The sequence below is a fragment of the Schistocerca gregaria genome, chromosome 7 (genome assembly GCF_023897955.1).
Source record: "Schistocerca gregaria isolate iqSchGreg1 chromosome 7, iqSchGreg1.2, whole genome shotgun sequence".
Lineage (NCBI taxonomy): Eukaryota > Metazoa > Arthropoda > Insecta > Orthoptera > Acrididae > Schistocerca > Schistocerca gregaria.
The window spans coordinates 153,643,417-153,668,058 of NC_064926.1; the positions used below are offsets into that span (position 1 = coordinate 153,643,417).

Below are 24,642 nucleotides of genomic sequence, written 5' to 3' on the forward strand. Positions count from 1 at the left end.
ATCGATTGGAATTTGGAGTACTTGAATTATTCTCTATTCCATGTTCAATCCACGAATGATGTATATGTATAGGATGAGAAATTGGCGGTATAGCTTCCTTTAATCCGAATTTCTCTACTTTTATCACCAACATCATTACGTTGAGGGAATTATGTTATTGCAGTTGTTTTGAAAACGAGAATTTCCGATTTCCAATACGACGATTTTGCTCTGCACTGGGTCTTTCTTGTAGTGTCTCCCATCGATGAGACTTGTCTTTCAGATGGTTATAGTAGTACTGAACAGGAGTTTTAAGTATTATCTCCTCGAAATAGTTGCAAATACGGATCAAACTGTGAACACATTTTGCATTCCATGCACATTGCTTTTAAACAGAAGACAGTGGCTCGACATTTCGCTACAGTTAATTACATTATTAGATTATTGTTATGATAAATGAACACAGATGAACGCGCGAACTCCAATTAGAAAATGGACGACACATAAATTAAATGTCCTTGTTAAGCTGTTTCAGTTACAGAGTAGCAAAATTATTGTAAAGGGAAACAATTTTACGACATGTGAGTGATAAGTACCGTGCGTTAGAGAAGGGGGAAAACTATGCAAAGATGAAGATAGTCGATTGCCTGACAGTAGAACAGCATGCTGCGACTGGAAAGCCATGAAACTAAGACACGAAATGGTTGTAATCAAGAATTAGTAGGTAACAATATCTCCTCATTCCAAATTCTTTAAAGAATCGAAGCCTCATGTGTAAAAATTTCGTTTCACTGATCTCCGTGTTAATCTCATCATTTTTATAAACTATGTGTGGCATACAATTTAACTGTTACTTTCAGTGTTGTGTTTGGATACTGCTAAAGGGGACTGTCTTATTGACCATGTCGATTTTCAAGGAGTTTTGGGTGTAACTGTGAATGAAGTTACGATTTGATAAATGTAAACTCTGTAGTATGGATATTTTTGGAAATTTGTGTTAAGTTCCTGTGGGACCAAACTGCTGTGATTATAGGTCCCTGGGCTTACGCACTACTTAATCTAAATTAGACTATCTTATGCTAAGGACATCACACATACACATGCCCGAGGGAGGAATCGAACCTCCGATGGGAGGTAGACACGCGTACCTTGACAAGGCACCCAAGACCGCGTGGCTACACCGCGCGGTAGTTTCGATATAATCAAATTCTTTGTAACTCTGTGATTTGAGAGCAAATAGGTTAGAGGAAGTTAGAGAGTAGCAGTGTGCAGTGTGTATTTGACAGTCAGGCCAAGTGCTTTGTCTGAAAAGGAAGGAAGCTTGTCTGCTGTGTAATTAGTGGGGGTAACATTATTAAAAATGATATTTTGTAATAATATATTTTGAGGAAAGGGATTGGTGAAACTGTAGTAGTCTAGTAATGATAAAACCAACTCTTTAGGTACTACAGTTTTTTTATTCATATACTAGTAACTGTGTAGTTTGTTATTCTTAGGACATTGCGTATGATTAAAGTTTGCTGTAGGAATTTAATGTGAAGCGCATGGACTTACCTGATACTTGAAATAAGAGTCATGGAAGGCATCATGCTGATAACAGGCTGCAGAACAGACGAGTCTTCCGTGCGCACAGGTATGCCAATAAAGTTAATTACCGTCAAAGTTGATGTTCATTGTAAGGCACAGTAATTGTCAGTGTGGTTTTGTGAGGCTTAAAACCACTAAAATATTTCAAAAAATTGCTATCTTGTGAATTTTCAAGCAGTTTTAACAGAAAGTCAGATGCGTTAATTTTTATGTTCATTTGCTGTTTAATTACAATAACAGTTCCGGTACAATGACTACTTACAAGAGTAAAGATAAATATTAGCAATGTTGAGAGTCAACATTTTAATCTGAAGCATTTTGTTTGGCAATTAGATAGCATATATTACTTTCACTGAGAACTGATTCATTTCTTGCAGGCGAATTATTTGATGTACTGGCTTGTCTGGACTTCACATCGTGTAGCGTGCGCCCCGCTTATTTCCGTTTAAAATAAAATTTTCACTTAATTCTGTTGCCCTGTACCGAAATTTTCGCATGTCGATATCAAAATAAGTTTTACCAATTTTTCAGATTCCAACTTGACACTTACTAAATCAAAACGTTATGTTCGATACTCAGGCTCAACTGTACAAACAGCGAATATGTAGTAAGTGAGAAATATTTTTGGCTAATTGTTTTGTGGAAAGGGAAGAGTGTGTCTCCGGAAAAAGTTCCGGAATGGGTTGAAATTACGCTGTATGAATTCTGTCAGAGTGATTTTTGCGCCGTGAGTTACGATGCCTCATCACCCGCCAGGTTACCTGAGAGCCCTAACGCGCTGCTTCCTGATCGAATCCGCCCGGCGTATTAACGACGACAGTCAGTGTGCCGGCCAGCCTGAATGTGGTTTTTAGGCGGTTTCCCACATCCTCCTAAGTGAATACCGGGCTGGTCTCCACGTCCCGCCTCAGTTACACAGCTGGCAGACATCTGAACACTGTCGCACTATTCCATGCATTACACTAGTCACAAACAATTGGGGTACACTCATTCCGTCCCGGGAGTATGGGGTGGCGACAGGAAGGGCATCCAGCCACCATTTCACATTAACATCGCCACATCCGATTAACCATTCCGACCCCGCATATCCGCGAGAAAAACAGGAGCAAGCAAAAGAAAGAAAGAAAGTTATGGTGCCTCATGTTATATACACAGCTTCTAATACTTGACTTGTTGTGTTAAACGTTTCACGTAAGATTATTCGTGTCAGTGAGTTAATTATGACAGCATCGTAATTTTTAAATGTGGTCAATAATTATATGAGGAACCTAAAGTGCCATTTCTGTTGCCCCTGTAAGTTAGATAGGCAACTTGCACCTGTTGATGATGTGACCTTGTAGCCGGTAAGTAATATAGAATGCATGCAATGATGACAAAGAGGGGCAGGTGTGCATGAGAATCATGTACGGTAAACAAGTGTATTATTTTTTATTGTTGTACATAAATATCGGTTATCGACACAACAGTGAATGAGGTAGTCACATGTGTAGATGCACGTCACAACCTGGTCAATGTGTCTTATTGACTGAAATGAAGATAAGTTCTCTTTAAAAGCGCACTGTCTCAATACAGTTGTTGTGGTAACATCCATTCGACACCTAGATCGTGGACAGTTATGGGGTGTAGAATAAGGCACAGGACGTGGACAGCAAGGGAAAGGGACGGAAAACTGACAAGTGTGAAATATCTGAGACGGTAGTTGATGCGGTGCGGGCATGGCTGGTGCTTTCAGGCAGTGTCGTAGTTGCGGACGTACTCGAGCACCCAGTCGGCCATCTCCGCCACGTCGGCGTAGACGCCGGGCTGTCCGGCGGACACGCAGCCGGTGGCCCACGACACGACGCCGATGAGTCGCCCGTCCGCCACCAGGGGGCCGCCGGGGTCGACGCTGCACGCCGCCCCCGACTCCGCCGCCGCCACGGCGCACAGCATCCGCCTCGTCACCTCCCCCACCTTGGCGTACCTCGTCATGCAGAGCGATCTGCAAAGACAATATCGCGTTGCTGCGTATGACGTCTTTCGTCTCTTGATCTACATTTTCAGTTTGTAGTTGCCCCTTGTAATACCACAGCTCTGCAGGGATGAAAAACTGCTGTCGTCACATTAAAATTAAAATAATTTTCAATTGCGTCTTGCGAAAGATCATTCGAGAGTGGAGAAAGTTGTTAGTCCAAGAAGAAACAGATGAAGAGCGGTTCGGACTTGGTCCTAAGGACAAAGGGGTGTACAATGACTGTGTGGCCTTTGCGGATGACCTGGCCGATTTTGCTAACGACATAGACTCAGCAGTCAACAACATTCATAGGCTGTCAGAAATTGCTGAAAAAGTTGGACTTGAGATCTCTTTTCAAGAGACAAAATATATGAAGAACATCTATAATGAACCTGAATAGATAATCACCAATCTGGGAAAATTCGGGCGAGTTAATGTCAGGTATCTCGGTGAAGTCATCCAGGAGAATGGATTAGAAGAAGAAGCAATTAATGCCAGGATGAGGAAGTTAGACCAAGCATGACACCTGACGAAGAGTACCTATAGCAAAAAGTCTATGAGTGTAGGGGCCAAGTACCGACATTATATTACAGTTGTAAAACCTGAGGGCTTATATGCGTCCCAAACTTTGACAATGAGTAGACAAGGTCAAGCTGAACGGCAGGAAAAGCGAGAGCGTAGGATATTACAGGGCATCCTAGGTAATAGAAGGATTGATGGACAATGGAGAGTGAGAGCAAATAAGGACTGGTTAGAGCAGGACAGAACCAATCACAGCACCCATTAAGAAGCGACGATTGCTATATTACGGTCGTCTCGTGGGAATGGACGGTGACTGACTAAGAAAACAAGGCCAAGAAGGTTCGAAGAATGTGAAAAAGATCTTAGGCAGATCGGAATCGAAGAAAGAGAAATTCCTGACAGGAAAAAATTTAGAAGATTGGTGAACAACTACCAACGTTTTAAAGTGGCATCTACGTCCTAAAGACGCTGAGGACCATTATCCGAGGAGCATAAACAGGCACTTCCTGGTGGGTCAGTAGGTTCTTGCAGGAAGTCAAAGCTGGAACAAGAACAAGACCTAGACACTAAAATAAATTTGGTTGTTACCACCCAATCCATAGAGGCTCAACTCGAAAATAAAAAGCAATTAGGTTAATTTCAGATTAGTGGATATCAACCGTAGTCCCACATGAGTTAATCAAGCCGTGACTATCGATAGCTCGTCTTTGACTCTGCACGCGGCAAAGTAACATAAATTGCATCCGCGAAGACGCAAGGAAAGCCGTCCTCACACGGGAAGAGTTAGCTGTTTTGTCACTTCGTGTTATTTCACGTTGAGAAGCAACTTCCTAGCGTGACAAGCAAAATAAGTCCTGAGATATTTCGGGTATGTGTTAGAAAAGGATGAACCAGTAATTGGTAAGAACACTGACAACGTCACGAGCAGAAATTGCGAGACACCACTGTGTATTTGTCTCATTCAGGTGAAGTCCAAATTTGGTAGATTTTATGCGATAACTTGCACACTATGACCACATGCTGTTTGCTAGGCATCAGTAGACTGAGGTTCTCTCGAAATAACGCTGTCATTGGAACGATTGGTTGTAATACAATTCCGGGAAATATTATGCAGATGGTTAATAAATGTTCACGTCTAGTTATTTTCATGTTACAACTAGAGTGTTATGAAAGTACGAAGTTCAGAGGCAACGGCAATTTGGATATTCATTAAAAACTCCTCGTTCATGGTACTTTTTTATGTTTAAAGGTCATTTAATAACATATCCGCGATTAGACACGACCTTCAGAAGCTCGTAAGTAATATACCAGGTAATTAGCCGTCGAAGTTCAGCGTAGTGTAGCTGGTAGAGATACCGAATTGGGATACAAAGTGTAGCTCTTTGCTATCATGGCCATCTTCTGCCGCAGCTGTTAAAATCTGTTACTATTGGTTTCTCCGCCATAAGCTTGCTGCATTTAATTAAAGAAAATTTTACCTCAGATGCGTTCCGCTTTTATTTACAAAGTGTCTTCTGTATTCATTTCTGTTTGTACATATATGGTTGTTTTGGATTAAAAACAGCAATTTGTTTATAAAGTTGGTGTGTAATTTACTTACAGTACATCTGACTCTTCTTTACATATTCTCCAAGTCACTGCTTCTTCTCTCTCTGTAAACAGAGGTTAATGTCGAAAGAAACATATGCACTAAGTAAGAAAACGTGCAAAAAGAGAAAAACTGTCTCGTTTAAATGTGCAGCGAAGTTTATTTCATATGGTAACAAAGAGGGAACAAGTAGTTTTAATCCTAAGCGAATAAAAATGTTGAAACGCACACATCCATTTTGCAGAATGACCAAAGAAGTTGCTTGTAAATAAAAGCGTAACGAGTCTGGTACAAATTTCTCTTCCATTAATTGCTATAAGCTTAAGAGTGGAAGACTAATAGTAATTGAAGTGTAGCTGATTCGCGTCTTTTTGAATTCAGTTTTCCCCACCTCTGCGTTTCTGATAGGCCGTGTGACTTTCTTAACAAAGTACTAAACATATGTTCTGTAGTGTTCGATACTACCTAATTATAAGTTCGCTTTCTCTCAGGAGTGATAATGTCCGTTTTTGTGAAGTTTTACTAGCTGATGTTCTTACTCATTGGATGTGGAACTTCCTTTTTGTCTTATAACGTGTTTGAATTTTTATTTATGTACGCCACAGACAGAACAACATGACTAGCTTGTGGACAAGGGAGGAAATGTTGCGTTTTAACTGAGCTAACGCAGCAGTTTTACGCGCGTCCACTTTCATGGACAAACTGTGTGGTTTCGGAGCCAGATTTAATGGACGGATGCACCTGTAGAGCGCTACATTCCCAAATCACGTTAACTAACATGTCCGCCCAGGTGGGTTTACCGTGCGCGTCCACGTCAACGTTGCAGTCTCGTCCCGTGTGAGGACGGCTTTACAAGGAAGTAGCGGCGGCCGTGTGTGAGGCGACACCTCAGTAAACATTAACTGTGCAGGTTACACTAGCAGGAGGATGTCAGCTGTGAACTGTACTACTAGCACACTCCTGAGCTAAAAACACGAAGAGTTCGTGGTTTGTGTACATAGGCTCGCCGGCTGAAGACTGTGGTGTTCTGCAATATGGCGCATTCCGTGTCTGTGGCTAATACGTGTGTGTGTGTGTGTGTGTGTTTTACTGAGGTGCGACTCTCTTGATGTGGGCAAGTTCTTATACCACATCTAGCGCAGCTGTAAATACCGGGGTAAGTGTCTTACCAAATTTGTGGCTGATATGGCTTAACACAACTTTTGGGTTGCCGATTAACATATTGATCTTCATTCTCCAAACAGTTGTTCTAAATAATCTGTACTAAACTGTTAGTAATTTAGACTGCTTTGGGTAGCACGTAGGAGCTTCCCTTAAGATAATCCTGGGCTTCTGAGCTTTTCATCTACCGTTCTCATTACAGAGTGTAATTGTGAAAATTTTTACGGTCAGAGCTATCGTTTAAATTATTTTATAATCATTTTTAGTCACTTTTCGACTGAATATTTCACCTTGCTCAAATGGGCGCATTATAGTATTGTTCTGTTTTTATAGGAAATTTAAAGGTAGACCTTTTTTATACTACAGCGTCTACATGACCGTCAGAGGGAGTTCTCAAGAGCACAGTTTGGTAGTTTAAGGTACTGGAAAGGCTCGACAATAGTGTGTTTCATTGTTTATTAATTAATTGCATTTGTTAAACTGTGTCAAGTGCCAGTGGCCCTCAATGATGTTTGAAACAAAGCTGTTTGTTTATAGTCTTGACGCTTTAATCTGTTATTGGATTTCAAATGTTTCAAAGCAGATGGAAAACCAGTGATAAGCAGGGAAGGGAAAACAGAAAGGTGGAAGGTTTGTATAGAGGGTGTATAGAAGGGAGATGTACTTGACGGCAATATTGTGGAAATGCAAGAGGACGTAGATGGAGATGGAAGATATGATACCGCGTGAAGAATCTGACGTGCACTAAAAGACCTAAGTCGAAACAAGGCCCCAGGAATTGAGAACATTCCGTTAGAATTAGAGATAGCCTTGAGAGAGTCAGCCGCGGCAAGTCTTCCATGTGATGAGGAAGATGTAAGATACAGGCGAAATACCCTCGTATTTCAAGAAGCAAATAATAATACCAATTCTAAAGAAAGCTGGTGCTGATAGATGTAGAATTCATCGAACTATCAGTACAGTAAATCATGGTTGCAAAATACTAACACGAATTCTTTACAGACGAATGGAAAAACTGTTTGAAGCCGACTCTGGGCAAGATCGGTTTGGATTCTGGAGAAATGTAGGAACACGTGAGACCATATGAAGCCTACCATTTTTCATTGAAGATAGGTTAAGGAAAAGCAGACCTTTGGTTATAGCAGTAGGCAGTGGTAGACTTACAGAAAGCTTTAGAAAATTTTGTTTGGAATACTCTCTTTCAAATTATAAAGGTTGTAGGGATAAAACAGAGGGAGAGAAAGGCTATTTACAATTTGTACGGAAATCAAATGGCAGCTATAACGGTCGAGGGGTTGAAAAGGGGGCAGTAATTGAGAAGGGAGTGAAGCAGTGTTGTAGGCTTCCCAGTATGTTATTCAGTCTGTACGTTGAACAAACAGTGAAGGGAACAAAAGAAAAATTTGGAGTGGAGTAGAAATTAAAGTCCAGTGAGACGAAATAAAAACTTTGAAGTTTGCCGATGATATTGTAATTCTGTCAGAGATATCAAAGGACTTGGAAGAGCAGTCGAACGGAATGGAAAGGGATAATATAAGCTAAACATCAACAAAAGAAAAACGAGGATACTAAAATGCAGTCGAATTAAATCAGGTGATGCCGAGGGAATTAGTTTAAGAAATGAAATACTTAAAGTAGTATATAAGTTTTACTATTTGGCCAGAAAAATAACTTACGATGGTCGAAGTAGAGAGGATATAAAATGTAGATCGGCAATGGTAAGAAAAGCGTTTGTGAAGAAGAGAAATTTGTTAACACCTAGTATAGATATAAGTGTCAGGAAATCTGTTCTGAAAGTATTTGTATGGAGTGTGGTCATTTATTGAAATGAAACATGGACGATAGACAGTTTAGACAGGAAGAGAATATAAGCCTTTGAAATGAGTTGCTACAGAAGAATGCTGAAGATTACATGGGTAGATCACGTAACTAATAAAGAGGTTTTGCATAGAACTGGGGAGAAGATGAATTTGTGGCACGACTCGACTAGAAGAGGGGATCGGTCGGTAGGACACATTCTGTGGCATGACGAAATGACGAATTTAGTACTGGAGGGAAGCGTGGAGGGTAAAAATCGTACACGGAGACCAATACAGTGTGCAGGTTCAGAAGAATGTAGGTTGCAGTACGTAGTCGGAGATGAAGAGGCTTGCGTGGGATAGAGTAGTTTGGAGAACTGCATTAAACCAGTCTCTGGATTAGTACTACAGTAAGAACAACACACAGTTTTTATCGTTTTTTAGTGTTAAGGTATTCAGTAATATTTAATAGAAATGAGACAGCTATCAAAATCATCTTCTTAGAAATTTTCCGAAGGTAATTGGGATCGCTAGTACGTTTACTTATCGTTACATTGTGAAATCACCGCCAGCACGCCGGTCGGGAACGACAGGGAAGAGAGCGCTGTGAGAAGAGGTCAGGCAATCACAGACTGACCGACCTCCTTCCAGGACGACAACGCTACAGCAGTGGCCCTTAGGTGAAGACGACGTTAGCGCCGCGTCAGACTGGTGACAGCCCACTTTGATAGCAGCTTCAATGTTAGCCACTTCGTTAGCCGACGCATTTTATCCTCTATCATTAGCAATCTCTACATAGCACAGACATGTGTTTGCTTGTTCTGAAGAAGATCGATTATTTTGTATGTCGCCATTTGTTTGCGACACATCTATCAAAGTTAAGTATTTGTATTGACTTCTCAAAACAAAAGTTCATTAATACGAGTTGTTTGACTGTTTGTCTAGCGAACCGAGTTTGCAGGATTCTTAGACAGAACTGTGGAAACTGAGAACAGACAGTTCAGTCTTCTTGGATAACGTATAAGTGTTTTGAAAGAAGCATTATATGTGGCGTATAAATCACATGTATGCTCCACTTTCTAATGAACCCGTTACCGCTCCACCATTAACTCTGAGTGTAATTGGTTTCGTAATTTGTACTGATCGTATTTCCAATTAATTGAGAAGTTAGTAATTTTTAACAAGATAGCGTTTTCCGTCTTCAGGGAACCCTTTTGGCAAAGTTTGAATGGTCTTTCGAGCATCACACCAGGCAGGTGCCATACTAGCAGCTCTGGCAGTCAGAACTCTCAGTCTGACAACGAAACTAAGCAATTATCCCCCGAACGACCCATAGGTTTTTTGTAAAAAGATGAGCAGTCTGCGTAGTCAGATGTTTTCCTGGGAACCTGATATTCTAAATAACTTCCACAGCAAAAGCTCTGCCTCAGACGCTGTTCATCACGTTTTTCATGCGACGCCAAACGTCGATGGAAACGTCTGTTTCCGTTACAAACAGAATGATTTTTTAAATGGAATTTTACGCGCCCTTTCAATATATCGGATCCAATTAGTCCCGTGCGATATTCCGTTTATCGATGTGTTACAGTAAAGCAGAAGATTAATCAATACTTCCGCAATGACAGCACCGCCTTGGCTCGTGATACCTGTTACCACCGTGCAGAAGCGCTGTTCATTCTTTGCTGGAGTTCTTACTATTCTTTTCTATGACGCCTTTTAATACATATCACTTAAACGAATAACACACTAGACTAATTTGGGACCACTCTGTTGAAGGGACTCGTCAAATTCTTCTTTGATTCATTTAGTTGATAGGTTTCATGTGTAGTTTTGGTATATGAATTTTTGGCATCTGAATCGATTGTGAGCGAGCAGCGATGTTGTAAGCTGTATCGTAGAAGTTACGTATCTTTGAGCTACGCGAGGGCGTAGTGGAGCAGACAATGTTTAGCTTTGGTAGAGAGAGCTGTCGAGGGTCGGCTGTGTTTGTGTTAGGCAAGTGAGGAAGGTTATGAAACTGATTTGTGGAGGAATAAATCAAGTGGAATGTCATGTAAAGACAATAATGATGTCACTTTTTTTTTCACTATTGCTGCGCCATCGAACTAACGTGATTATTGTACTGGAAGTTGTTTGATTTGAGAGACAGGAAAGTGTTGTGTACATAGTTCCGCGTAGTCAGCGCGTACACAACTTTCCCACTAGAGCGCGCCCCGCTAAGCACAACAGCGCAGGCGCAGCGCTCGTCCATCTCCGCACTACGAGATGGCGCTGCCTTAGAGACGGACCAAATTCGGCTTCCGCCGATCCGCGTATTAATACCTAACGCAGCCAATGAGATTGCTGCTAACGTAAGACCTTTCCTCCTCGCGGATCACACTCGCGCAGTGATACATGAACCCTCGAGGTATGATAAGGAGTGTGCAGTCAGTCTGCATTAGCCTGCATCAGTCTATAGTCAAGTTTCAGTCAGCGCCTAATAAGATTATCATATTCCTGTACATAGCCATGAAGATAAATGTATAGACACTTTCTCAAGTATCAGATATATGTGAGAAAAAGATTAACGTACCAATACCAAAGGAACTTCAGATGGTCAATTGTAAATAGCATCCAGAACCAAGTTAAGTAATTTTTATGCTTGTCATTATTTTAATAAATGTGTCTAAAAATTAATCAAGTTCTGTTTAAAGTTGGTCACCGTCAGTCTGCTACTCTAAGCGTGCAAGTGGCATCTCTATCGTCTGACCTAACGGCAGAAGATAAACACGCCACGATAAGACCACGAGACATATTGCTGACACTCTCCTACTTCGTTGGAGCGACAAGTCAAATAATCTGATGGTGTGTGTACCGAAGGTCTTACAGTACGCACACCACAGAAAGTGTATTGTTTAAATGTTGAGAAGTTCATTAAATTTAAAATCTGCCTTGAGCAATTTTTCTCAATATACAAAAAGAACATAGTGTTATCATTTATGAGCGTATTTCATTTTCTTACCAGCCTTTCTCTTACAGTTCTTTTTAATGCGTGATCCAACCAAGTATGTTACATAAACAGTTCGATTTGGAATTAACAGAGAACTCAATGCACCTCTAGAGTGTCTCTGTGTGTAGATATAGTAATTTGCAGCTTTAGCATAGCGGCGCGCAATGCAGAACGGTACTGCAACGCGTTGTCCAAATTTGCGCAGAATAAAGGTAAGAAGAGAATGTTATTTATTCAATCAGGGCCTACTTACGTTATTCAGAGACAGTTTTTGTGATGTAATTTGTACAAAGCCCATTACCACAGGTTTCACGTTCAAGTTATTCAGGCATTTATACTGCTCAAAGCTCTTGCAGTCAGATTACTAACTTGTACAGTATGAAATACTTCCCCTTTCATAATGACGAATAATTAGTATTACAGTGCAGCCTGGGCTTCATATTGCGACTGTACAAGTTTCTTTACATCAGTTCTTTTATTATCACAACTCACACTTACAGTCATAAACAGAGGACTGCGCGCATCTCGTGGTCGTGCGGTAGCGTTCTCGCTTCCCACGCCTGGGTTCGATTCCCGGCGGGGTCAGGGATTTTCTCTGCCTCGTGATGGCTGGGTGTTGTGTGATGTCCTTAGGTTAGTTAGGTTTAAGATGTTCTAAGTTCTAGGGGACTGATGACCTAAGATGTTAAGTCCCTTAGTGCTCAGAGCCATTTGAAGCATTTGAACAGAGGACTGTGGTCCCTATTTTTATTTAGATAACTCTCATAGTTTGTGATTGGAGCTGACCGACGCTGATAGTCATAGGAAAAATGTGGTGGACAGGATATGTTTGAGTCGACTCCAGTCCACGTTGCAAAGACTAAACTATCTGCCGAATCGCCGGCGAAGTGTGCCTTAGGATCCGTAGGAGAGGCAGCTGGTATGCATACACATACATATATAGTGATAAATAATAGGCTTGTAAAACTCCCTTGGGGCACGCCCGAAGTTACCTTTACGTTTTAAGACTTATCTCAGCTCAGAATGACATGGTGTGCTCGCTTAGCTATAACTATATACTATCACAGGGCTGACTTTGTATTCATAGGTTTATATTTTGTTCACTAGGCGGCAGTACAGACCTGTGTCGAATGCCATAAGGAAGTCGAAGAACATGGTATTTACGTGGGACATCATGGGATATTCCCGTTTCAACCTCTAAAAGTTCAGATATAAGTAGCCTTCAGAATGGCGTCTGTAACGGTGGTATGGTCCAATCAGAGAGTCGTCACTGAGTTTCCAGATATTCATAGGCACCTAGGGAAACTTGGCAGTAAACAAAAGCATGGTGAGTCGTAGGGTGACGCGCCTGACACCATTGCAACAAGGTAGCACAAACCTGTCTGATCTCGCGCGTGCTGGCTGGCCACAGCCAACTGTGGCTCCTGTAATGTTGGAACTTGCGGACATTCTCATTCGAGATGATTGACGTATCACAATGAAACACCTCACTGCTCCACTGTACGTCTCTGTTGGCAGGGTTTACACGCAGGAGCTCACAAAGCTCCATTTCTTCCTCATCCGCCCTCCTGCCCAGACCTCACACCTTTGAACTTACATCAATTTGCCCCGATGAAGTATTCATTCCACGGGAAGTGGTACATGGAGATGGGGTGGATACTGATGCAGCAAGTTGTTGGTTTAAATATACCAGCCTGGTAAGGTGGCGTAAGGCCAGTCGCATTGAACGGAGAGTGTATTCTAAAATATAATTTTGTAGCCAAAAGAATGGGCAATGATATGGTGTATTGGTATCCTCAGAAAAAAAGCCTTTAATTACTTATTGAACGCCCGTCGTACATTTGAGGTTTTTATTATACTTGGGAAACATCTCTGTAAGACAGCAGCCAGAACGAAGAGAACTCACCTGTTGGCTACCTGCAGAGTGTCCACCAGCAGTCTGTCAGACATGAGGCGCGGTTGTCCAGCACCGGATCCCCAACCAGTCTGCACAGCGACGGCTCCAGTTAGGGGCTCCGTCCTGGCCAGAGGAAGGGGCCGCGCCAGCCGTCCGAGCTTGAAAGCCGAATCTACCTGCGGGACAGCAGGTAAACAGTTGGTTCATAGTCTGGTGCGAGCAGCGCTTAAGCACATGCTTATTTCAGGACGAAACTGCCGAAATGAACGGGTCACCACTGGATATGGGTGTGTAGGCAGTTCCCTCACGTAAGGAAGGCCTCGCATTATATGATTAGTTTTTGCTGTATTACAAGATATAACTTGTGTTGAATTTCATGTTCACAATGTTAGTAGTTCTCAGTTTCCCGACCAATCCATGGTTTAGCTGAAATAATTAACTGAAAGTCGTAACATAAAATATTCGCAAAAAGTTGAGAACAAAGTCTTTCGCGATGGTACTGTCGTATAAAATATTGTCGGACGTCTTCCCACGTCAATTCAGGGTGAAACCTCGAGCCTTCGACGACTACCACTTTTGTCTTCGTTAGGAGCAACTGAAGGTCTGTAAACATTGCGAATAATATCTCTGCATCTTTCATGTACCGACAGCTCGCTTCCATGCCCCGCCAAGATTATATCCGCTGTCACGCTGAAATTCTCCTGGCATATATTCTTATTTCTACAGGCTCTTTAATTACAGAATCCCAATAATTAGGAAGCTGGGACAATGCTTTTGTCTTTTTATACAACGTTTTGTACTTATTTCTATCGCTGTGCTCAGTAACTGCAGATTTCTTCAGTTCTCGATTTATAATATGCCGTTGATGTTCTGCACAGCGGTCGGAAAGGGGGAGGGGATGGGCTGACCGATGTAATTGTTTCCGCACTGGATAAGGGATGTTATAAAGCTCAGGAATCACTATGGAGAGTAGAAAGAATGATATCTTAGATGCTTCTGTGAATGCTTTAAGTAATGTATCTTGTCTTTGCAGTCTTTAAGAGAGCGATACGGAATTGTACTACGTTCCTATGTTCATCAATTAAAGTTACTTCTCGTATCTGTGTAAGCAGTCTTTCTAGAGTTAATTTACGTCTATCTTTAAGCGTCTGCAACTTACGTTTCTCCACCATCTCCATGACGCCCATGCTGCCCATCGCCGTATACGTAAGTGATTGCAGAAAGCTTCGCTAAACTGGTCATAGAATTGCCTCAGTATCTGATGAACAATAACTAATGTGTAACAGTTGCTATGAGTAATCTTGACTAACAGTGGAATTAAGACAAGGGATAGAGTGACTCGGAGTTTTTCTGTGATATCAGTGCAGCAAGCATCTATAGAGCTCTACGGCTAAGAATGCTGTCTGTAGATGCAGAACTGACACTAAAGTAATTTTATCTGTTTTTACACCATTTTCAGTGGCAAAGATCGCATTATCCTTAAAGTCATTATATTCATTTTAAAAAAAAATCAGGATGGTCGCTGTAAGTCTGCGGATTGTAGTTGGAACCTCTCTACAAAATAATTTCCGTAACAGTAAGAAATATAATTATTTATAGCATTCAGCGTAACCTCCCACAGATAAATTCCGTAACCTACCAATAATACAATGCGACTAATCTCTCAATAAAATTGCGACTCACTTATAACCTTGCAATAACTGACTGTCAATTTAACCTGGTAAATTTTGGACGTCAGCAGTGCAGCGTCATGGCCCTGATACATCATTCTGAATAAACTGAAAAATCTTACCATAATTAGGTCGCCTGATAACGCGTATATATCTGCTCCTATAAGAAATTTTTCTATGGCGCAGCTAAGTGGAATGCTGGCCGATAGATTTGTCTTATATAAAAGGAAAGAACTGATTTATCTTTTCAATAATCGGGATGACCAAGGATCGGAGAAATTAGTAAATTCTTTAAATTGAAATGAATGATTGCCAAAAGTTACTTTTTATGAGAAAGATTCTTACTAAGCGATTTTTTTAAAAACATTTACATGGGACTTGATATGACAATACTACATATGCGCGAGGCTGGTTTTACCTTATACTACAACGCTCAGTCTCCGCCATCACTGCACACGACCGGCCCAGCCAACACGATACACCAGACTCCTAGCAACTACTTACTGCTACTGCTACACAAGTTCCTACTGCAGTCAACACTGCTCTTTGGTCTAAGATTCTCTTATAGCTTGCATGTCGCAGGGAGCGCGTGAGCAATACATCGAAATTACATCTGCTCGAGTGCGCTAGCAACATATTCTCTAATCATGGACCTCTTACATAGTCTACGCTTGAAGGCCTTTCGACTGTCCACAAGCGCCTCTTTTTATGCCTACCTCGAAGTACGGATGAGAGACATGCACGCAGCGATTCGTTATTAATCAAGATTCCTCAGACGAAGTATTGAAAACACAAGCCTTGCACACTCGTTATTCTTTGAGCAGATAGCAAAAGATGAGAAAGCGGTCGAAACTCGTTGTGGGCTGTGATGTTTATGGAGAAAGCACCATGAACGGCGGGACGACGATAAATTGGGACTGTGTGATTACAGACGACCTTACTGATGCTTTTGATGAAGTGCGAAATGGGAGATTTTCTGTCATCATTGCGATGTGGTGCAGACAGTTAAGACGAAAGTTGAAGAAAACACAATTCACCTAACTCCGGGGAGCGGGCTGATGAGTCTTGACGCACGTTCAATCACATCCCACATGTGTTCGATCGGGTTCAGATGTGGCGAGCTGGGAGCCAGAAAATCAATTGGCACTCGCCATTGAGTTCCTCGAATTATAGCATCACACACCTGCTTCCGTGCCATGAGGCATTATCTTGTTGAAAAATGGCACGGCCGTTACGAAACGTGATCGTCACGGAGGGGTACACTTGGTCTGCATCCGATATACGATACTCTTTCTGCCGACATGGTACGTTGCACGAGTTCCACTCGACCGGTGGATACCTAAGAGAGTGTTCCCCCGAGCATAATGGAGCCGCCGCCAACTTGTTTGCGTCCCGCTGTACAGGAGCCAAGGAGCTGTTCCCCTGGAAGACGACGGATTCGCACACTCGCAATGGGATGATGAAGTGGCTATCGGGATTCATCATACCATGAAACGCTCTACCACTGCGCCGAAGTCCAGCGTCGATGGTCAAGTGCCCATTTTAGTCGTAGTTGCCTAAGGCTCACCGTTAGAGTGCTCGTTGCACTATGTGTTCACACACACTTGTACTCCACTCAGCATTAAAGTTTGATGTTAGTTCCAACACAGTTCGTAACCTGTGTTGTTTTATCGATCTGCCTAGCCTACCACGGCCGATATCTGTAATGAAGGGTGGCCGCCTAACCCCTAAGATATCTGGATGTGGTTTCACCTTGGTTTCGCTACGTGTTGAAACTACCCACCACAACACTCGCCGAGCACCCGCCATGTGGTGCAGCCTCCGAGATGCTCGTGCCGAGCCTCCGGGCCATCGCAGTCTGCCCCCCGTCAGACAGATCACGCGCCTTCCCCATTGTACATAAGGACAACATGGTCGATAATATTACATGTCCAGCCGGCCGCGGTGGTCTCGCGGTTCTAGGCGCGCAGTCCGGAACCGTGGGACTGCTACGGTCGCAGGTTCGAATCCTGCCTCGGGCATGGATGTGCGTGATGTCCTTAGGTTAGTTAGGTTTAAGTAGTTCCAAGTTCTAGGGGACTGATGACCACAGCAGTTGAGTCCCATAGTGCTCAGAGCCATTTGAACCAACCATTACATGTACAGTGGGTGAGTGTGACTAGCAGTCAGTCATTCCTCGCCAGCTGAAGTTGCTGTCACCTGGACAGGGTTTATATCGATAGTTGATAGTGATCGGAACGTTCTGGCTGATGAGTGTAAAAATGAAGCAAGCGAAAGGGAATACAAACGTTAGAAAAATCAGATTGACACAGAGTGCACAAGGGCTAACCAGGAATGGCTAGAGAATGACTGTAAGGATTCATTAAGCTATTTCAGTAGGAGTAAGGTAGCAGTTATAAGAGTCTAGGAGCATGAAATGGTTGACAAGTGAGTGAGACAGGGGTATAGCCTATCCCCGGTGTTACTCATTCTTCTGTACAGTGAACAAGCAGTAAAGGAAACTAAAGAAGATTTTGGAGCAGAAACAGAAGTTCTCGGAGAAGAAATAAAAATTTTGAGGTCTGCCGATGACATTCTAATTCTGTCAGAGAACACAAGGGACATGTACGAGGAACTGAACGGAATTGAGTGTATCTTGAGAGGAGGATATATGATGAACATCAACAAGAGCAAAGGAAGTATAATGGAATGTGGTCGAATTAAATCAGGTGATGCTGCGGGAACAGATAGGAAACGATACACTTAAAGTAGTAGATGACTTTTGTTATTTGGGCAGCACAGTAACTGATGATGACTGAAGCAGAGAAGATATAATATATAGACTGGCGATAGCAAGAAACGTGTTTCTGAAGAATAGAAATATATTAAAATCGAATATAAATTGAAATCTCAGGAAGACTTCTCTGAATATATTTGTCTGGAATATAGCCAAGTATGGAAATGAAACATAGGTGACAAACAGTTTACACAAAAAGAGAGTTGAAACTTCCGAAATGTGGTGCTACTAAATTATGTTGAAGATTAGATGGGTAGATAACGTAGCTAATGAGGAGGTACTGAGTAGGACTGGGGAGACAAGAAATTCGCGGAAAAACTTGCTCAAAGAAGGCATCGTGTGGTAGAACACATTCTGAGACACCAAGGGATTACCAGTTTAATATTGGAAGGAGGTGCCGGTAGTAAAAATTCGTAGAGGGAGACGAAGAGATGGATAGAGCGAGCAGATTCAGATGGATGTAGGTGGCAGTAGTTATGAGGAGATGAAGAGGCTCGCACACGAGAAGCATGGAGAGCTGCATCAAATCAGTCTTCAGACTGCAGATCACAACAACAACAAATATTGCTACTCATAAAAGTGCGTCTGGACATTATGAGAAGAACTGCAATTGCTGTCCCCAACAGCGCTGAAATGTATATTGAAGTCAGTAGCGGGAATTCTTAAACTTTAATTCAAGCTGTCCCAGTTTACTTTTTTGTTTTTGGTGAATAAACTGCTTTAATAAACTGCGTGCTCTGTATCATTTTAAGTATGTACATCATATTTAGACTTTGGTCTATTGTAAATTGATGAAAGGTTTGTAACCAATTATAAAAGCCACTGTTCACAATGAAGCCTCGTCAAGCACGAAATATCCTAATTGGAACTAAACACTACATATCAGGTCTTTCAGAGCGCCGCTGTCACTCAGTCCTTGTGAAGCAAACTGAGGAGCTACTTGATTGAGAAGTAGCGGCTCCGGTCTCGGAAACTGACATACGGCCGGGAGAGCGGTATGCTCACCACATGCCCCTCCGTATCCGCGTCCAGTGACGGCTATGGGCTGAAGATGACATGGCGGCCAGTCGGTACCGTTGGGCCCTTATGGTCTGTTCGGGAGGAGTTTAGTTTTGTTTTTAGACCACCCCTGTGTCTACAGATCATACACACTGCATCTCACGGAACGTTTTGCAGTAATCTCGGAAATGTCAAATAGATGATCTTCCGAAATCAGATTCGACCCATTGCCCCGCCCACAAGTCCTATATCCGTAACGGGTTAGGTATAGGGGGTGACTATCTGATGAGTTAAGTGTCAAATAATGGTGTTACGTAGATGGAAGATTTAATATTCGCCGCAATTCTGTGATAAATTTGACAGCCAAAATCGATATTTACAATTTTTCTGAAGTCCTTCCACAATGACAACGTTGTTTGCCAGTCCTGGGGTTAGGAAATGATCTCCTCACTCTGCTATTCCTACACGAAGTTCATTCCCTCTGATTTCTATTTTGGTATAAGAGTGAATATAATTGGCGATAAACTGGAAAACTGCAATACTCTGTCTTTAAAATGAATTTTCTTCCAGAATTCTTTCTATGCATCAAAAAAATCTTGGACACAGAACATAATTCTATAGTTTTGATTTGCATAAATGGTATCACAGTGTGACGCAATGTGGATATTTTTGTGGAAGATGGTTTTTAAAAGAGTAGTGACTGTAGGAGGTCAAGTGATATCGCTTAAAATGGGAAAAGAAAAAAAGGGTGGACTGACACGGAGCATATAAACGATGTGTAAGACAAAGGAAGATAAATGACTGTTGATGCTTTCTATAAACAATGGTAGATAAAGAAGAATTCATAAGAACTGAGATTGTGGGGGGCCGCACGTCTAATTCTTTGTGTTTCATATGGTACTCAACAAATGATCACGTTTCGTTGAAATATAAACTGGAAATATGAGTATTATTTCATGTGAGTGTAATCGGGGTGTCTGTGCATTTTCAATATTCACCGCTACTGAACAGCCTTCCACAAAGTTTTCTCCATATATTTCACTCCCAGAGACTGCCATATTACAGTCAGCAATAATTTAGACGAGGAACTTCGTGAAATTGAAGATGGAAGAATGGCCATAATGAATACATCTAAAGTGAGGACAGAGCGGGAAGTTGGCATTACAGATCGTCAACAGATAGGAAGAGTTTCTGTGCATACAACGGTACTCACAGAAAATAATAACAGCAGACAGTGGTGTGGGCGAATTAATAGTGGCGTGTATCAGTTCGGACTACAGTAAGCAGTTCTACTTGGAGTTCACATTGTGGAACAAATTATTTAGTGATACAAGCTATTCGTTTAGAAACACTCACGCAGGCGAAATTAAATTGTAAGTAACGGAGATTGACATTCATTCTTAGCAACTGTGTTAGTAGGGATTGCTTGTTAATTACCGAATTCACTAAGAAGCTAGTAACGGGACATTGAAGAGCACCTCAGCTTGTAACTCAAATATGCAGAAAATCTTGTGGTAGACCCAGTTGACTTCATAATTTCCATTTTTTAAACACTCAACTGAGCTTGGTACACACACGACCGTTCATATGACCCAATGACATTTGCAGTAGTTTGCTGAATAGGGGTATGTGGGCCGATATCTGGTCGGCATCATAAAATATCAAAATAAGTCTTATGCAGCTATGCTGGAAATGTCGATTCTTTTTCATCACGATGTTGTTGTAATTTCCTCTCGTAGGACAGCTGGAATTGCAAAACTGCAGTCTTTTTAACTCTTTTGTTTTGCGGTTGCTTTCCAGACATTCCTGGGCAGACAAGGAAGTTTTTTAAGCATTATCACAGATGTTGAGTATCGTCTTTCAGATATGTTTCTGGCCGTTGTAATTATTACGTAATTAATACCTTGATTTTAAACTCATGTAAGCAATATTTGCCTATTAGCAATGAAACTGATATGAGTGTTTTTAACATTGATTTATAGTTACTGCTTCTAGGCGCGCAGTCCGGAACCGTGCGACTGCTACGGTCGCAGGTTCGAATCCTGCCTCGGGCATGGATGTGTGTGATGTCCTTAGGTTAGTTAGGTTTAAGTAGTTCTAAGTTCTAGGGGACTAATAACCACAGCAGTTGAGTCCCATAGTGCTCAGAGCCATTTGAACCATATAGTTACTGCTGTGACACAACGACGTGGATAAGTCGTGTAACTACACTGCAATCAACATAGATAGTCTTTTTTTTTGCTCTTGGTCTTGTTTTAGAGCTGTTCTTCTGCTTACTCTCATTCGAATTCTTATTAGCACAACATTAAGTAATGTACATTCATGAACTTCGTGTTGTGAAAATGGCGTGATATGTTGCAAGTAAACATAAAATGATGTAAATGTGTGTTAATTTCTTAGTACTGTGCTAATAAAAATACCAGTGACAGCAGAGAAATAGGTATAAAATCAGAAGAAGAGCAAGAGCTATGTAGAATAGCATCCACAGACTTTGTACTGATGAAGTAAATATCGACAAAGACGATTATTACACGCATCTGAGGATGAGAGGGTGAGAAACAAAATTTAAACTGTTACTACCCACAGATTTCTCAAATGAGGCCACAGTTGATGACTGTGTAGAACTGTAAGCTTTTCCTATTGTTACAAATATGTTTGACAACGGCCGCGTGCAGACTTGCGATATGGTTGAGGTCTTAATGTTCGGTTCCTATTTGAGCTAGAAACATAGGGTACAATCGTTTGGTTTATCCCTGACCAGCGGCAATTTCTATAGCCGTTTGAAGATTTGCTGAGTTTCTTTTTTCATGCCACATACATGTTTAAAACTTGTGGAAATTGGTTCAAATTTTATAAACGGGGGACAAACACATATAGTTAATGAGTGTACACTTGTTTTGTGCAATACAAGTAAAGGAAACATAATAAAAAACGTATAGCTGATCAGTCGTCACCAGAATCGACAAAAATGTTTTACTACTGCAAAGCTATGGAGCTCTAACGCCAAAATTATGATACAGTAAAAGTTGAGAACCAGACTAAAAATTCTCCTATCATAGCAGGAAAAGAGAAAAATATGTTCCACACGGAGTTAGGGATGTAAAAGAAGGAAACTAGTTTTTCGATTTATCTGGAAGCTTCAAAGATACTTAAAATTTTTTGACTTATTCGCACTTTTTTACAAGTTAACCGTACGTTCACAGTCCAGTGATCCCTCATAGCGTGATGGCGCACCTGCATCTTGCAGTTTTTAGTCTGAAGTCCCTGATTGTGCGTCCAAAATCCAACAGATTCGACAGCTGCAGTAAACTATGTAATATACCGTATGGTTGAAGAGAATACATGTAATATCTGAAAATTTTATAAATTTTTTGTGGGGGTAAAAGATGTTTCGGGGTGGTTTTCTTGCTGGGATGATGACACCATGCGTCATGTTACTTTACTTGACACAATGCGTTATATTACATGATATGAGTACTAATACTAACAAGTAAAATAGCGCATATATGTCTAGAATTTTAGGTTTAAATACGCTCCTGGAAATGGAAAAAAGAACACATTGAGACCGGTGTGTCAGACCCACCATACTTGCTCCGGACACTGCTAGAGGGCTGTACAAGCAATGATCACACGCACGGCACAGCGGACACACCAGGAACCGCGGTGTTGGCCGTCGAATGGCGCTAGCTGCGCAGCATTTGTGCACCGCCGCCGTCAGTGTCAGCCAGTTTGCCGTGGCATACGGAACTCCATCGCAGTCTTTAACACTGGTAGCATGCCGCGACAGCGTGTACGTGAACCGTATGTGCAGTTGACGGACTTTGAGCGAGGGCGTATAGTGGGCATGCGGGAGGCCGGGTGGTCGTACCGCCGAATTGCTCAACACGTGGGGCGTGAGGTCTCCACAGTACATCGATGTTGTCGTCAGTGGTCGGCGGAAGGTGCACGTGCCCGTCGACCTGGGACCAGACCGCAGCGACGCACGGATGCACGCCAAGACCGTAGGATCCTACGCAGTGCCGTAGGGGACCGCACTGCCACTTCCCAGCAAATTAGGGACACTGTTGCTCCTGGGGTATCGGCGAGGACCATTCGCTACCGTCACCATGAAGCTGGGCTACGGTCCCGCACACTGTTAGGCCGTCTTCCGCTCATGCCCCAACGTCGTGCAGCCCGCCTCCAGTGGTGTCGCGACAGGCGTGAATAGAGGGACGAATGGCGACGTGTCGTCTTCAGCGATGAGAGTTGCTACTGCCATGGTGCCAATGATGGTCGTATGCGTGTTTGGCGCCGTGCAGGTGAGCGCCACAATCAGGACTGCATACGACCGAGGCACACAGGGCCAACACCCGGCATCATGGTGTGGGGAGCGATCTCCTACACTGGCCATACACCTCTGGTGATCGTCGAGGGGACACTGAATAGTGCCTGGTCCATCCAAACCGTCATCGAACCCATCCTTCTACCATTCGTAGACCGGCAAGGGAACTTGCTGTTACAACAGGACAATGCACGTCCGCATGTATCCCGTGCCACCCAACGTGCTCTAGAAGGTGTAAGTCAACTACCCTGGCCAGCCAGATCTCCGGGTCTGACCCCCATTGAGCATGTTTGGGACTGGATGAAGCATCGTCTCACGCGGTCTGCACGTCCAGCACGAACGCTGGTCCAACTGAGGCGCCAGGTGGAAATGGCATGGCAAGCCGTTGCACAGGACTACATCCAGCATCTCTACGATCGTCTCCATGGGAGAATAGCAGCCTGCATTGCTGCGAAAGGTGGATATACACTGTACTAGTGCCGACATTGTGCATGCTCTGTTGCCTGTGTCTATGTGCCTGTGGTTCTGTCAGTGTGATCATGTGATGCATCTGACCCCAGGAATGTGTCAATAAACTTTCCCCTTCCTGGGACAATGAATTCACGGTGTTCTTATTTCAATTTCCAGGAGTGTATCTTAGAAGTTGCCACTTGTGTCGAAATCCTAGTTTGCTTCTTTTACATCCTAAACTCTGCTAGGATATATTCTTTTTTGAGCTATAATTTCCGTTATGGCAAACTTATGGTGGATCTGGAAGGTGAAGGAAAAACTGGCGTTACGAATCTTGAGCCCGTTAGTGGCACACATTGGTGTAAGTGGCTCACCTTGATGAGGCCGATGTCGTAGTCGAGTCCGAAGAAGTCGTAGTGGACATGAGACGCCCTGTCCGCAGCAGGGTGCAGCGCTCCGCCCCTCTTGGTGGTTTCGCTGCCAGACCGCACAGCCAGGCCGAACGTCGACAGCCTGCCCGTGGGGAAAATGAGAAAAACTGTGTTAATGTAGCGAGGATATCTACATGTTCATCAAAATGTGAGTGCCAGAATGTGAATCTTGTAGAGTCATGTACTAATTTCATCTCCCAGTCGACCAGTAGTTGAGCGTAGAGACACTAGAAACATACACTGTAGCTCAATGAAATTACGAATAACGATGTTTTACGGTGTGATAGGAAAAAATAAAGCATCGAAATTATTGGTTGTTTGGGGGATATGCATTGTGAGAAATTCAGCACACAGTGCTGCCAACTCTGCTGTTAACAACAGCTCTAACACGTCTGGGCATTGAGGCGAACTGAGCTTATACGACAGAGACAGTGCGCCAGTCAATGCTGCTTAGTCTCATGTCGTAGTTTTTCAGTTGTG

At 42.5% G+C, this 24,642-nt stretch overlaps 1 protein-coding gene across 1 annotated transcript in view; it reads right to left on the reverse strand.

The window, feature by feature from the left end:
- Positions 1 to 2,975: 2,975 nt before the first annotated feature.
- Positions 2,976 to 24,642, reverse strand: part of LOC126281605 (trypsin alpha-3-like) — a 68,064-nt gene continuing 46,397 nt past the window's right edge. Inside the window, exons 4-6 of the mRNA XM_049980712.1 lie at positions 24,106 to 24,244; positions 13,525 to 13,691; positions 2,976 to 3,547 (exon numbers count right to left, since the gene is read on the reverse strand). Coding sequence (XP_049836669.1) covers positions 3,295 to 3,547; positions 13,525 to 13,691; positions 24,106 to 24,244 — 559 coding nt within the window. The 3' untranslated portion in view covers positions 2,976 to 3,294. The remainder of the gene's footprint in view (positions 3,548 to 13,524; positions 13,692 to 24,105; positions 24,245 to 24,642) is intronic.